Source organism: Triturus cristatus, chromosome 6 (assembly GCF_964204655.1).
Source record: "Triturus cristatus chromosome 6, aTriCri1.1, whole genome shotgun sequence".
Lineage (NCBI taxonomy): Eukaryota > Metazoa > Chordata > Amphibia > Caudata > Salamandridae > Triturus > Triturus cristatus.
The window spans coordinates 1,798,939,920-1,798,956,346 of record NC_140589.1 but is presented as its reverse complement, the minus strand read 5'-3'; the positions used below and the strand labels follow the sequence as shown (position 1 = coordinate 1,798,956,346).

Sequence of the window (16,427 nt, the reverse complement as noted above, 5' to 3'; positions counted from 1 at the left end):
TATGCAGAACCTTTGTGTGTATACAGGACACAGCCTATTCAGGTATAAGTGTGGCGGTTCCCAGCTTCTCCCTCCCATCTTGCCAGGGGGCGTATCCAGTCACACCTAAGCTCCTCATTGGGTGTGGCTGTCTAGGAGGAATGCACAAAGCCCAACTGTCAGTTACACCCAGTCATGTGACCAGAGCCAGACTACAGGTACTACATGGATAATCCAAGAACATGCCAACTTTCAAAAAGTGGCATTTTCAGAATTGCTATATAAAATCAGACTTCATGTGGTGCTATGTAAAGCGCTCTGATACCAACTACCTTCGGGTCAAGTTCACGCTACATAGAACTCTTTAAAAAAAAATTATAATAATAAGTTAGAATTTTAAACTGTGATTCTAGAGACACCAAACATAAAGTGATCATCTCTTCCCATTTGGAAACGACACATATAAAATGTAATAAGGCAACTCCAATGTTATCCTATGGGAGAGATGGGCCTTGCAGTAGTGAAAAATGAATTTCAGAGTTTTTCACTACCAGGACATGTAATACTTAAAAGTACATATCCTACTTTTTAAATACATTGCACCCAGTCCTCTGGGCTGTCTAGGGACTACACTGGGTATGACTTATATGAATTAAAAAAGGAATGTTTGGGCCAGGCAAAAGGTTTATTTTAGCGTAGCAGGCCCGAGGTATGTTTAAAAGGGCTACTTAAGTGGGTGGCACAATCAGTGCTGCAGGCTCACTAGGAGCACTTAATTTATAGGCTGTGTACCTGCAGTACCACTCTACTAGTGACTTCTAAGTAAATTCAAAATGCCAATTAGGAATAGGTCAATATTACCATGTTTGAAGGAGTGAGGAGTGAGTGAACACGTGCACCTTAGCACTGGTCAGCAGTGGTTAAGTGCTGAGAGTCCTAAGGCCAACAAAAATGAGATCAGAATAAGTGGAGGAGGAAGGCAAAATGTTTGGGGGAAGACTACAGTAAGGCTGACAGGCCTATCAATGAAGTCATGTTTAATGCTGGTAATACCACTTTAATATATATTTTTAAAAAGACCACTGTTGAAATGCAGTTATGGATACAAAATAAACCTGAAAAGCCCAAGAATATATATATACCTTAACATCCATGTCTACCTTACCTTTTGTAGAGATAAGTTGTTAGAGACTATAGGACTCACCGAGGACAGTTTGAATATTCCTTCTCCATTGTCTGTAAAGTTGGCGAGTTTAGAAACCCACCCATACTGCTCGTTCAGCTGATCTAACACACCAGTCATGTTTAACATTTCTTCTTGGAATTTCTCAAGCAGCTTCTTATGCTCACTCGTGTATTTTTCAGCCAGGCGCATTGCCTCTATATACTGCTGTTCATGTGAGCTCTGCGTTGATTCTTTCCCTGAGCAGTCTGTACAAAAGAGAAGAAAATTAATATACTATAAAAACACCAGATAGCATGACAACCTTTTGAAAAGCGTGGGACAACGAGTCTTTATCTTTCCCACTAACACACTGACCTGAAAAAGTTGACAAGGAGTGAATAAGCGAAATAAACTACAAAAAGTGAAGGTTGCCCCAACATAAGTTAGAACAACTGGAAAACATGGTTAAGCAGAGCATGAAAAGGGAGAATGCAGAAACTGGTTAGTCTCCTTTCCCAGAACGTATACCTAACCTTACAACCAAGACAGTTTCATGTCCCTTATTTTTTTCACTGCAGCTATATTTCCTGTGTTTTCTTTTAGCTACATAATCATGCCACCTAAGATTCCCCTGTTTGATATGTATGAAGGCTGAAGGCTGATAATATACATATATCCAGCCAACTCATAACCCAGAGTTTACCTAAAGACTCCCAAGTGTCCAGTGTGTGGCAGGGGCGTGTGTTTTAGCTGTATATTGATCCAAAGGGCGAAACTGATAAGTCTTAGGCTTTGCTCTGCAACCTTAAAGTCAATAAATCTGGCCTTTTTCAGTGAATTTTTGAGTTTTTTTTCCCTAAGGCAAAGTTAAAGTGCTTGTATTACCTGAACTAAGTATTTCTTTTAAACAACAAAAAACTGGTGCACCAAATTAGGTTTGTACAGTAGGAAAGTCAAAATATATTAGCAATTCAATTTCCAAGATGTATTTTCAAATCTTCTTTTTATTGTTCAAATAAGTTCACATGTACAGGGAACACGTTTCATCCAGTACATTGGACTTCTTCAGGGCATTCAAGTAATTTCATGTGGATGGTGATGATGTCATTAGTCTTCCATCCAAATGGGGGATTAACTCATGACCACGGACTATTTATGCAATTCATGCATAGAAATCGGTCATTTGCATTAAATGTAGATTTTTCCAAGTCACGAAAAACAAGCAATTCAATTTCCAAGATGTATTTTCAAATCTTCTTTTTATTGTTCAAATAAGTTCACATGTGCAGGGAACACGTTTCATCCAGTACATTGGACTTCTTCAGGGCATTCAAGTAATTTCATGTGGATGGTGATGATGTCATTAGTCTTCCATCCAAATGGGGGATTAACTCGTGACCACGGACTATGTATGAAATTCATGCATAGAAATCGGTCATTTGCATTAAATGTAGATTTTTCCAAGTCACGAAAAACAAGGGCATGTAATTCCTTTTAGGCCGCACCCTAATACATACCTAAAGGTAGTCTGCACCTCTCCAATGTATTGGATGAAACGCGCTGGCTGTTCTTCCCTGCACATGTGAACTTATTTGAACAATAAAAAGAAGATTTAAAAATACATCTTGGAAATTGAATTGCTAATATTTTGTGACTTTCCTACTGTACAAATCTAATTTGGTGCACCAGTTATTTGTTGTTTGGAATCATATAGTCCTGTTAGGACCACACCTTGGCAGTGGGTGCATAAACTGTGCACATCACATACATACGGCTATTGTCTCTGACACAAGAACAGTGGGGATAACAGGATAGGTGTGATCCTCGGTAGGGATCTTGCTGTTGTGTTTAGTTGTATGTATTTGGTTATATAAGTGAATTTTCAGTTGTTTTTTGAAGGAGCATTAGCTGTTAGATGCAGGGCAACTGTCTGAATAGCTCGCCCTCTTTGCACATGGTATTTGGCCATGAGCTGTGAAAACTGGATGCAGGGCAAGGCCTGTGGCTTGACTCTTGTGAAGCTTCTTCTGTGTCCCAGTGGTTCGGTGCAGGGGTCGTGACTTGACTGCAATGTGAATGATCGCACTTTTCACTATCTCCAGAGACCCATCATTTATCCTGTTTGTAAAGGATCCCTGTACCTCTTTTTTGGGGTCTCCGACTGGCTTACAGGACACCCCTGGGGCTATTTTGCAAGATCAAACCAAGGCTGCACCTGATTGGCTGAAAAACAGTTATCTTAAGTGAAATCTGCGTCTCAATGCTGGTAAGATCCAAGTTGGCCACCGAGACGTTTTGGTGGAGCACTGAAGTCTCCTGGAGCGACTACCTGGGCAGGCGAATGATCTATCTGGGCACGCAAATGAAGAGCTCTGCAGGAATGTATATACAGGGTGGATTTGAAATTAGAGAGGCATTGCTTAGGAACCCTGCTTCAGACCGCTTGCAGGGAAGGTAGGAGATGCTTGGGGCATAAGATCAACTGCCTCTAGGCTTGTGCTGCCTCCTTGATTCAGATTTGTAGTCCCCACCACTATAAAAGCAGTACAAATATAACAATAGGTCGCCCATAGTCATCCCCACACTAACTTAAAGAAATACCACCTTTGACATCACTTGGTTGAGTGCAGCTTGGGCTATACGGATCAGCATTTAAGACAATATACTGTACCCTGGCCTGCTCATAAGAGATAACAACTACTTGTACCAGGGACCACATGTACTATCAGAGTCCCCTCACATTACTTCTGGATGGCCTACGAAGTAATTGTTATGTGCTCATACTTAAATGGGGCCGCAGCACGGCCGCGCAGAGGACGCGCGCAGCGGGTGTGCCTGAGGCAAGCCCGTCTGCGCGCGTCCGGACTGCGGCCAGAGCCGGCCATGCTGCCCATGACCCTCCCGGTGGCTGCATTCACTGGTCCAGGGAACAATTACTTCGCATGAAGCCCACAAGCTGTGAACATATTTTTGAACTTGAGCACTGGGTGAGGCTCCCTATACCAGACTGCCGCTTTTGTCGATATTTTCCAGTGACTGGCTCTTTGCAACACAACCCTGCACCTTCTCTAATCCCCGCTTCCTCTGGTCAGATTCAGACCCACTCTCCCTCTATTAGGGCCTGCCTGATCAACTGCAGATTCCTCCCTAAACACGCAGATGAAATCTGGCTCTCTTTTGAGACACACTCTTGGGATTTAATGTTCCATTCGGAAACATGGATCAAAGACAGCTCAAACCCTGACCTCATATTAGCCACTCCGGCGGGCTAGCGGTTGCTAGGGATCAAGAGGGCTGGCTCCAAATCCGGGGGTGGTGTGGTGGTGATCCTCCGCCCTGGCTGGGAATTCTCACACAGAAAGATCCAGAATTGTAGCCCACTCGAAGCCATGCTCTGCTGTGTCAAGTTTGCCCCTGGCCTGGCAATGGCCAGGATTTTTGCTTAGAGAAGTCCTAATTTCCCAGTCAGGCACCTTTCAGAACTCTATGATGCAGTAGCTGACCTCTCACATATGCAGATTTTACGATACTATTGGATTTCAATGTCCGCATGGATGATGATAACTGCACCATAGCTAGACATCTAGCAGACACTTTCAGTAGCCTTAACCTATCACAGCTGGTCAGTGGCCCTACACATTCTGCCGGCCATACACTGGACCTCATTTTTACCTGGTCGGATCACTTCCTAGTTCCTATAAGCCTGTCACTGAACTCCTGTATTCCTAGACCTCACCAAATCTTGGAAAAGAGAAGGCTGTGGCGTAATGTCAGGCTAAACAGCATGACACCTGTACTCGCTACAACTCCCCTCCAATTGTCAGGCAACCCAGACTCAGATTTATCAAGCTTTTACAGATGGCTATCTGCAGCCTTGGACACTGTTGACCCCCTCAAACCTGTCTCTGCCCCCAGGCAGAGACCATCTGCCCCCTGCTTCTCTCCGGAGCTCTGTTTGATGAAAGGTCATTGCAAGGAACTGGAACGCTCCTGGAGAATATCTTATGACCCCGCTGCTAAGGTGATCTATAAAAAAGCCTTGAAAGACTTTCATAAACTCAAGCACTCCACAATGCAAGACTATTTCTCCAATAAGATTCATCTAGCAGGGAACCCAGCACAAGTTATTTTAAAAATTGTTCAGGAGTTCACTAAGCCCTCCGCCAGTACAGTTATCCCTTCCGCCGCCCTATGCACAGGACTGTCAGATTTCTTTCATGATAAAATCTAAACCATATATACCACCTTCCCTCCCCCTTAGTCCACCTCAGAACCTTCTACCATATTGGTCAGCAATGATGCAATGACCACTTTCCGCCCTCTCTCTCTTGATACATCACTCTATAAACTCTTAACCTGCAAATCAGGGTCACCGGGCAACCCGCGCCCTGCTCAGCTATTCAAACTTCTGGCACCCAGCATTAATACCCCATTGAATCTGATTTGAAACTCCTCGCTGAATTCATGTATTTTTCCTACAGTGGGGAGACAAGCGTATCTTTTACCGATCCTCCAAAAACCTAATGCTGACCCCGCAGCTTTAACATTTTTGGGACTCATTTCCCTGTTACCAGTACCTGCTAAAATTCTTGAACAAATTGTACAGGAACAACTCTCCAATTATCTGGAATCCAGATCTTTTTCATGACTCTCAATCCGGCTTTAGAGCTGGCTACAGCACAGAGACGGCCCTCCTTGAAGTGTCCAAGAGTAACCGCCAGAGCATCGACTTGGGCAAAGCAGCTATGCTTGTGCTGCTCAATTTATCCGTGGCATTCGACATGGTTGCCCACCCCATACTCATTGATAGGTTAAGAGACCTGGGTATTTAGGGCTCGGCCCTGTCTTGGATCCGGTCCTATCTAGGGAACAGGTCCAAACAAGTCTTTCTCCGCCCTTTTCTCTCGGACGAGAAGCCCTTGCTCTGAGGTGTTCCACAGGGCTCTGCTCCGAGTCCTCTCCTTTTCAACGCATACCTTTCACCCCTCGTGGCGTTGGTGGAATCTTGCGGGGTGAGGGTTGTCCCCTACGCTGACGACACCCAACTGGTGTTCTCCTCCGAGCAGCACTCGGAGGCAGCCTTCTCCAATTTCAGAACTTACCTGAGTAACATCTCTGCCTGGATGTCACTGAACTGTCTCAAACTTAACTCGGAAAAAACCGAGGTACTCTTTTTTAATCAAAAATGTCCCCCTCCCCAGTGCTTTGGTGGCCTCAGGAGATGTATCCATCTCCAGTACCGGTTGAGTCTGTGAGAAATCTTGGCTTCAGATTTGACAATGATCTCTCCTGTAAAGCACAAATTAAGCAGGTCTCCTCCTCCTGCTTTGGGAAGCAGAGCACGTTGCGGAAATTTCTTCACTTCCTTCCCTTGGATTGCCTTCGTACAGTTGTCAATGCATTGATCACATCCCACCTAGACTACGCCAAAACCCTCTATCTGTGGGTTCCCGCCTATCTGACTCGGCGGCTGCAGATAGTTCAAAACGCAGCCGCCAGACTAATTTGCAAAATTCCTTTCCGTCACTCGACTTCCCCCCACCTGAGGATCCTGCACTGGCTGCCTGTCACCAAACGCATCGAATTCAAGGCACTTACCCTGGCATATACAGCATTCCGGGGATTGGGCCCTGCGTATCTGAGAGCTAGACTCCAACACTACCATCATGACCGGGCCCTGAGAACTGACCACCAGAGTCTCCTAGTCATCCCCCGCTTTCGTAAGGCCGGGACGGGGGGGCAGAGCCTTTGCGGTTGGAACCTCTAAACTTTGGAACGCCCTGCCACTCTCCATCCACCTATCGAAGTCAGAACTTACTTTGACGGACCTTGAAAACCTGTTTTTTCACGAGCACCTAGTCCTAGCTTACATTTTCTGTTCCTACCAGTTCTACCACCTACAGTTCAGCCTCAGCGCAGGGACACCCCTGTAGGGGGTAGCTGTGCGCTCTACAAATCTCATAAATAAATAAATAATATGTGACTGTTTGGGTGATTTATTGTGATTTGCAGTCCCGAAGAACTGGAAAATGGTGGAGACAGGGTGAATTTGGAATTAGAGCAGCCTGCATCAGACTGCAGAGTTGTGCCTTGCCAATGAATCCTGCCGTGGATCTATCACGGTGAAAGTATGATGTGCTTAGAGCACTGGATAAACAGCTTCTTTGCCCGCGCCAGTTCCCTGAATTGTAAAATTGGAACGAACACAAAGATTGGTCACTCATAATCTCTCCCATGCTGACTTTAAGAAATAAAACCTGCGGCATCGCCTGGTTGAACACTGATTGGGCTGTAAAAAGAGGACCTAGAGTCAAGATATTGTACATTTATCCGCACACAATTGAATGATGCTATGTGTACCACATACCAAATGTACTATAGGAGACACTCTACATTACACCTGGATGGATCAATAAGTAATCATTGTGAGTCTGTTCATGTGATTCATTGTGCTCCGTGGATAGGAAGAATGGGAAAAAATGTTAGAGGTATAATTTAGTGTTACAGCAAGGTGAAACAATGTCTTGAAAGGCCTGCTGAGGCAAAGTCCTCGGCAGACGCTTTGCTATCAGGCAATATTGAGGATGGCCCCCTGCTCAAAAAGGTTGAAACAGTTCTAGAGGGGGATACTGAGCAGTATGAAAAAATATTACAGACCAAATCAGACCTCAAAGGTTCACTGGAATTGAAAATTGATTAAATTGAAGTGGATGTGAGCTTAAAAGGGTAGACCATAAAAACTAGTAAAAAATTACTGACACTAAATCTGCCCTGTCCTCTATGCATCCTTCGGTTCAAGAGTTACAAATCAAAGTGAAGTAACTTTCTGGTATGGTGGAGCATCTACAGGAGTAGATTGATACAGCGGCCCCTCCCCCACTGAGCAGCCCCTCCCAGTGCTGCGTTGCCTCTTCATAGCATTTTGCTCCTCAGCTAGCCCTGGCCACCCACTAGCGAGCCCGCAGCCTCAGCTCCAGTCACAGTGTGTTACCATCAGAGCGCTCACACCCTCCAGCTACTTTGTGGGCGTGGCTACACAATGGAGGGTGAGAAGGCGCTGGGAAAGGGACTTTTACTCATTAGATGCAGCCATTTGAGGTAGCAGGAAGGAAAATTAGCCTCTGGCCCTGACAGACCGCCCATTTGCAATCAGACAGGCATCAATGGGAGAGCGGCAATTGCGTGCCTGGCCCTAACAACTGCATAATGTATCTAAGCCAGGTTCTATGCAGGGCTCTGACTGCTGGGGTGTAATTTGCAGTCTGTGAGCATCCAGGCACGAGCCCTTCTGAACCATCACAGAACCTCCTTTATAGCATTTTGCCAGCATCTGACATACACGTGCCAGGTCAGCATCAACATCCTAATCCTGGCCGGAGCCTCTGTAAATAACTAACAAGCTGTTACCTCACGCTAGCCCTCTCCTACCCAGACCCCCCTCAGAGGCTTAATAACAGTGATGGCTGAGCCACAAGTAAATCGATCTCCCAGTATTCAACAGTTAGTTTGCCACGTTGGCAAGGGCATCTCTACCAAGGTAAGTGTGGGGCTCCTTTATAATTCACACAAGTACTTTTTCACATTAGCCCCCCACTATCCAGTGCTCCCCACTGGTCCTGCAAATAGTTTACCAAGCCAAGTCCTAACGAGGTCATGGAAAGTCACTGTGGCGATCCCCACAACGGCTGCCAGGAAAAGATGTGCCTGCCAGACTACCCAAAACAGCCAGACAGCCCACCACCAGTCTCCTGGTCCTTACTGATACGGAACCAAAGGACCAGTTTGGAAGCTCAACAACTGGAGAGCATAGTTCTAACAGGGGCACTACCAACTTAAAGGCAAAGCCCTGCAGCTTGCAGACAAACATATATACAGACTTCAGTTTCCTGAAGGTCGCTGGGTCTGTCCTCTATTCCAGCAATATCTGGTCTGGTGACACCATTGCAACTGGAGGTTGCTAAGTGGGGGCCTCCAGTCACTCAGCTATTTTGAGTGTGGCTGACGTCCGAACACAAGGCCTGGAAGTAGGGGCAGCAGGCACCGATGGGATTTCTTCTAGCCATAGTGACTCAGGCGATCAAATGATTCCCTTTACAAAAGAGGAGAGAAAACCAAGGGGAACATGGTAGGAATCATTGACCCAGGCTACACGAGTCTCCAGGCACCAGTTGTTCTGATCAGCAGTCCTTTCTGCTAGCTAGCGGCAGGGAGCACATCTTTTACACTGTGGCATGTGCTGCTGCCTTTTCTGGGCCACAGCATAAGCCACAGTGTTAGAGAGCACTTTTCTGACCGTCAGCATGGTGGTCAAATCGTAATTGGGTGGTCGGAAGACCACCTGCTCTTCGGGCAGTCTCCTGACCGCTGTGATAGTGGGCGGTGGACCGACCGCCCGCTATCATAAACGGCCCCTGTGTGTGGAGTCAGGAAAGCATTAAATATAGAAATTATGGAATCAGAAAAGCAACTTTGTGAGTTCGAATGTGATATGCCGACCCCTGGAGACATTGCGGATGAGTTGGTGGAAACAAGAATACATATAGCGGGTCGCATACTTGGGTAAACTCGACCATAGGGCAGCGCTGGCCAGGAGTTAAAGGAAGGGAGAGACATCTGGTTGCTTGCTGGTGTGTCTGCTGAGGGGTAATGTTGGGAGAAAGACCCTTTGTATGATATGCTCCACCACTCGGACGATATTGAGTTCTTAGATGGAAATGTTACACATTATTATCAAGAGCTCAACCCCACTGAATGTACACAAAATGTTGAAATATCTATAAGATATTAATATATAAATAAATATAAGTATTTAACTTAGGGTGATTTATTTTGCAATAAATGTTTAAAAACCTATTTTGTATTATGCAGCATAATAAAAAAATTAAATATGTAATTCAAAATTAAGTTACTGGTGCTGTAGCAGTGTTTTATTTTGTTCTACATTGAAATGAGATATATAAAATTAATTTACTTTAATACTTGTCTTGAAATTATTTCTACAAATTTTGTTTACACTTTAGCACAGGGGGTGGGGCCATGTGAGCCTAGACTTTGTAGTAAATTTACACTTGTAAAGAAGAATATTTACACTTGTAAAGAAGAATGGCCTAAAGTAGTACATTTACTACAAAGTATAAGAGTAAATTTACTCATGTAGATTTACTCATGTATAAGGATTACCTTTATGAACAGTCCCCAAAGCGTTAGTCCAAACTTGAGGCTGGGAGTTTGAGTTTTAAAAAATTGAGCGCAATAGTGGTTTTTACAGCTCAGTTTTTTCATCAATGACAGAAATTTATTTATGCTAATATTTAACATAAAAATATTTTTGCCAATTTCTTATAATGTTTAATAAGCTTTTCTCTATACTTTACATTGGGAAGATCTCCACCTTGACTGTAGAGTCTCCCTATGGTAAAGTAAAGATAACATTCAAAAAAGTATTTAACTCAACAAAAATATTTTGATGTTAAATATTAGCTTAAATTAATTGTATATAATTATCTTACAGTTTGTTTAACAAATAACATTGAAACAGCAATATTCACTTACTTTTGAATTAAAACTTTAATTTCTTTAAATGTATTAAAAATCATTTTCTGAAGTTTAAATTAAAAATAAATTCTCAACTAAAGAAAATTGCTATCATGCATTAATAATTATTCAAAGTGATGTATAGAAATGATTAAAAGTAATGTATTTGTATTTTCTTAAAAGTGTGTGTTAAATTCATTTATAAATGTAAAACATTGTTATTAAAAATCTATTATAAACACAGGCTTAATTTTTTGAGATTTTAAAAATTAAATTACACTTATTTAGATTTTTTATTAATTCAAACAATTTAATTTCATTTAACATTTTTTTCTACAAAGTCTTATTTTAAGTCCATAGGACCATTATTTTTTTTATAGGAGCATGTTGCAGTCACAGTGGTTGGCTATATGTAGTACTGAACTTTCTCCAGCTTTGAGCAGGAGTAATTTACTACTGCTTTTGGTCCAGTTTGGGCTGTTGTAACTTTATTTGTGTAGTTTGTGAATAGCAATGGGCTTACTCTTTTGTGGGCGGTTGGTCGCATAATCCGTCTTACTCCTCAATAAATCCCTCCCATTTAGTAGTTAAGAATTCACCTTTTTCGAGCTATCCCCTCTGGACCTTCCTGCATTTACTACTACCTTGTAAACGTACATGCAAGAAGATCTTGCCATAGAAAATACTGGAGCTGTGAAAGTGAAAATGTACTCTAGTAAGTTTGTGCATAGTATTTTGTTGTATTTGTGTAGTACAAGTGTAACAAAACATACTACAAAATGCGGTTTGTGAACATCCCCCTCAATTTTTATCTCTCAGTGAGTGCTAGTGACTATAAACTGCTGTTAAAGAATTTGAGTGAAAATAAAGTCACTTTCTAGCTCCTTAGTACATATGCCAGAGCTATGTACATACAAAACACAATATTAAATTGAAAAAAGATGGTAAAGAATGTGTTTAATCATGTTTCTGAGTGTTACAGGGATTAAAATATAAAGACCTGCACCTCTAGCAGTGAACAATTACTGCATACCAATTATTCAGCTGCAGCTACCAGAGTTGTGCATGTGTTGCCTGACTGCCATCTGCTCTGTCCTCACACTACCCAATCTATGTGCTGGCTGCTCCGCAATTGGACCATGATCTAGAATAACGAACATCGACATGCTGATTGCTTGTTGATTATCCTTTACTATCGAGCACAGGCGACACAGTGCATGCAAAACTTCAGTGTACTACTTAAGCAGCTCTGTTATTCTGGATTCATTGGTGTAAAAGGTTTAGAAGGCTTGCTGCTATGCCACGTGACACTACGCCATAACAGAGATTCTGAGTTACTACCAAAGTGCCAGCAGAAGAACTTTCACAGAGAGCCCTTTTGTAATTGACAAAGTATGTTTGCCTCATCACAGGATCAAAATAAGCTACTTCCCACCCCACCTCCCAACCATAATTAAAGAGAAAGAAATCACAGGTAAGGAAGCAGGAAACCAAGAGCAGTACACTTTCCGAATGCCTCTGTTGTTGCACCGTTCCCGGTGTGGCTGGTCACTCACACTTCTGCACCCCTATGCTAAATCCCTGCTGCTTTCATCTGTTTTTTCTTCCTGGCCTTTTTGCTTCTCGATGCTATGATACAGGTACTTCAGTTTACTCACTTTGTCCACTAACACCTCCAAGGAGAAGGCAGTCCCGTTGGAGCTGAAAGTCTTCCCAAGCCAAAGGAAGTCTCACTGGGGGAGAGTCAGAACAGTGACCGAAAACCTCTGCACTGTGCAGATAAACATGGTTGTGACATAAAGTCCCTAATGTCCAACTCCATCCTATGCAGGCCCCAGCTCCATCTTGAGTAAAGGAGGTCACCATTTTACCTCTCTCAAACAATGTGAGTTGCAACTATTTCCCTATTTATTCAGAATCATTGTCATATCTGACATTCAATGCAGATGTCGCCTAACCTTATGTTTATAAGAACTGTGACTGCGTCAAGTCATTTGTTTAATGACACAGATGCAACCATCAATGCGACATTTGTCTGGGTCAAATGTCTACTTCCCACCATGTCAAGAGCACATACAGACATATGACCAAAATAGTTTAGTCTGAACTGAAGTCTTTTTACCTTATATGTTCATAAGAAACGTCTATGATGCATACCTTGATTCACATAATCTATGTCAGACTGTCTTAAACTTATGTCAGAAATTCCAACTTCTGATAAATGTTAGAATATTAGGACGACTACTTGTCAGGAGATGTCCTTCGCCCAGAGTATCACTCGAAATTCTGCCAGAGGCGGTTTCACCTACTGCCAGCAGCATCTGTACCTGCAGGTGCTACATCTTGCCTGAAGCCTGAGTGTGTTTGCCCTTCGCGAGGAACACAATCTTCACACCTCCACTGATGAAGACAGCCTTTGCTTTCAACAAGGTATGCAGTGCATCCCTTCTCCCTAAGAAACTTGTTGTTTTAGATGTACTGAGAAACAGATTGTTACTGTAGTAATAAATACTTTTTACTTAAAAGTGTTCATTCTTCTTAGTACAATGTGTGTGATACTGTAAATAACAAAATTAACTTTGTTGCTGTTTCCACGATGCCCCTGGTCCCTTTATGAGATTGTTAGTAACCCAGAAGCACTACTTTATGTAAATCACACATTAAATAGTGTTTTGCGGGCTTACAATATTCTGTCTTTCATATCTAAAAAAAAGTATTTTTGGCAGATTTTATATAGCGCAAACTCGACCCGAAGGTATTGGAGCGCTTTACACGAGCACCGGTTACGTTACACATTCAGGCACGGGGAGATGAAGTGATTTGCCCAGAATCACAGGATGTGGACGCGACCCCGAGGCTCCAACCCTGGTTTCCAGCACCAAAGTCGTCAGTCTAGCCGACGGACCATATCCTCTCCCTGAGTGACATTCATCACTGGAGCATTGAACCAACTTCAACCGTGACACGTGGGTGGGAAAGCACACCTTGTAGAGTTACGTCAAAGTCGTAACTTACGCTACAGTTGTTGTGCTGAAAAATAGTGAACGATGAAGATGGAGATCTGCAGCGACTCACAATGCTCTGTCACTGAGAAGTACCTCGAAGCCAGAGCACAGATCTATCACTAAAGCTACTGTGTTCATTTATCTCTAGCAACCTGCTTGGGCATGGCACAGGGCATGCCACCAGTGACAGTCAGAGCTCCAATGATTAGTCGTTGTGCACCAAGTTGAGGCAACAGGAGTTTACAAGTACCAATGTTTTTTTGGGAAATCGCTGCAGACTTCAAAAAACACTGACTGACAAGGATCGAGTGAAGGGAGGGGGATAACCAGGAAGTGGGTTAGGGAGAAAGCGGATTCTGTGGAAGGGAGACTGGGGGCTAGCAAGTGCTTGGATTTGTTTTTAATAAAGAGACAGGTTAGAGGAGGAGGAACAGGAATAGAAAGTACCCCCTGAGATGCATTGCAATGTAGGATCTGACATCAGCAATAGAAGACTACTATTCATCCAATGACAACCCTGAAACTATAATGCTCCTGTGCAGGACAAACAAAAATAGCCATTGAATCAAAAGCAAAAAACTGGAACAGACAACAAAGCCATGCTATCATGACTATGTGACTGACTCAAAGCCCACTCTAAGTATATTCATGTATTGGAAACAAAAGGTCTCCTTACAGACACCTAATGCTGTCTGTAGTCATGACCTAAAAAGGCATACCTATTGGATATGACAATACTTGTTCTGTATGTGAATCCAAATTATGGAGTATATATTTGTATCCCATTTCATTGACTTAAAATCTATGCTTTCTTTCTGAAGCAAATTGAGTTTTAAAAAAAATCTGTGTTTAATTTTGTCTATTTTTGCAAAACACATATTTGGGTAGAAAGGGACATATTTAAAATTTGTCATGGGGCAAATGCGGACCAAACACAGCAAATGTGCTTTTGGGCTAACAGCTCACCGCCCCCTCCCCCCCCCAAATACAGCCAAGTAGGTTTTAATGTAAGTCAAAAGTAGAGAGCCAGTGAATCAGAGTATTTTCCATGAACTCACCAACAGCCAGAATCTCTTTGCATTTATCACACTTGTCCTTCATCATTAAGCAACCTTCTGAGTTCCTGCGGAGCTCCTTACACACCACGCGGTCATTCGATGTGGTGTTTTCTAAACCAGAGAAATGCAAATATTCATGGTAAGGCATTAGTATTTGACACTAGTTTGCAACAATAAATGAGGCACTTTCATTCCTGCGACAGGAGTAAGGTTTACTCAAAGTAGACAGAAAATAAAATACTCATCACTTTGAACTGTTTGCTAAACAGCACCAAGTGGGAAAGCCTAATTCTCCATAGGATGGTTATGAACTGCTCTCAAGAACATTAGAAGAATGGGGCACTATACAGGACATGTTTCAAAGATGTCAGCTAAATCTCTAAGGGCATCACTTGGACCATGGCATGCAGTCCACCATCTAGGGCGTCAATCGATGTCATGGACTAATCACCCTATTTAGAGATTCCTACCTGCCAGAGATCTCTAAGACATCTGAGCAACCCCCGGTGAGGTGTCTCTGAATGCTGAAGGGTTTGCAAAGTGGCACCATGTTAGATGCTCTCCCTCTCTGCAGACTTTGTTTTTCAATATTGTTTTCAACTGTACACCTCACTTCATTTTTCAGTCTTACAATTTTCAGACATGTAATACTTCTGAGATTCAACCTGAAAAGGTGCAGTGGGGATATGTAAAGTTACACAGATCTCACACCAATAGACAAAGTTGATCCTAAGTTCAGATCTTCATGCCCCATAGTGCGGCCACTCCAGTTACAGAACCCTTGCAGGTTCGGATAGTAGACATATCCATAAGCTTGAACTCATCTTACAAGCACCAGCCTCAGACAGTGGTATTGATAATGTCATGAAGGCTTTACCAATGTGGATGATAAACTACCTCTATTTGACTCATGCAATAACACCCATAGATAACATAAAGTTCCCTCTGGCACCAAAATAGTATCATCATTACGAACCCCCACCTCAGCATGCATCATCACTTACATTTCAGCTTTAAATATATACAAAGATTCTGATCCAATTGCCACTTAATGAAAAAAAACACATATTTTGCTTCCCAATGCCACCTTTTAATTTTCTGCAAATAAACAAATTTCTTCCAGATAAAAGACTACATATTTCATTTAATATCTGTGTAGTCACCCAAATACAAGAGTTTTAATTCCCACAGATCCATGAGTTTTATACCTAACTACCAGCTTGTTGTTTTTATCACTGAGCACTGATATGCGATACTGTCCCACATGCCCAAAACTGCCTAATATCCCATATATCTGTGCTAAGGGTAGCCACCGTACACCATATGCCATGGATGGCTCAAAGTATGCTGGCAGCATGCCAAGGATGGTGGCTAATGCAGAGCCCCCATTATGATGCATATGGCCACCATGATAACCAGGGAGCCCAGAATATGCTATTGAGAACCACATTATGCCATGGTCAACATTATGACATCAATATGTGAATTCTTACAATATGCCAATCGCTACCATATAAAGGGTCACCATACAATAAGAACACTATCGCAACTCTCTATTTTATTTCCTATTTTCTGCTTATCTCTATTTTATTTGCCTCCTTCCTATCAAATAACCCTTTCTTTTAATGCGTATTCCACTTTTCTATTCACTTTTGATGTTTCTTATCTGCACTTTTTGTGTTGCTT

At 42.7% G+C, this 16,427-nt stretch overlaps 1 protein-coding gene across 2 annotated transcripts in view; it reads right to left on the bottom strand.

Moving 5' to 3' along the window:
* The window catches only part of LOC146822030 (clusterin-like), a 109,169-nt gene that overhangs the window by 21,765 nt on the left and 70,977 nt on the right, over positions 1 to 16,427 (bottom strand). For both annotated transcript variants that reach the window (XM_085613140.1, XM_085613141.1), the window contains exons 6-7: positions 14,742 to 14,852; positions 1,184 to 1,410 (exon numbers count right to left, since the gene is read on the bottom strand). In XM_085613140.1, the coding sequence (XP_085469266.1) occupies positions 1,184 to 1,410; positions 14,742 to 14,852 (338 nt within the window). The remainder of the gene's footprint in view (positions 1 to 1,183; positions 1,411 to 14,741; positions 14,853 to 16,427) is intronic.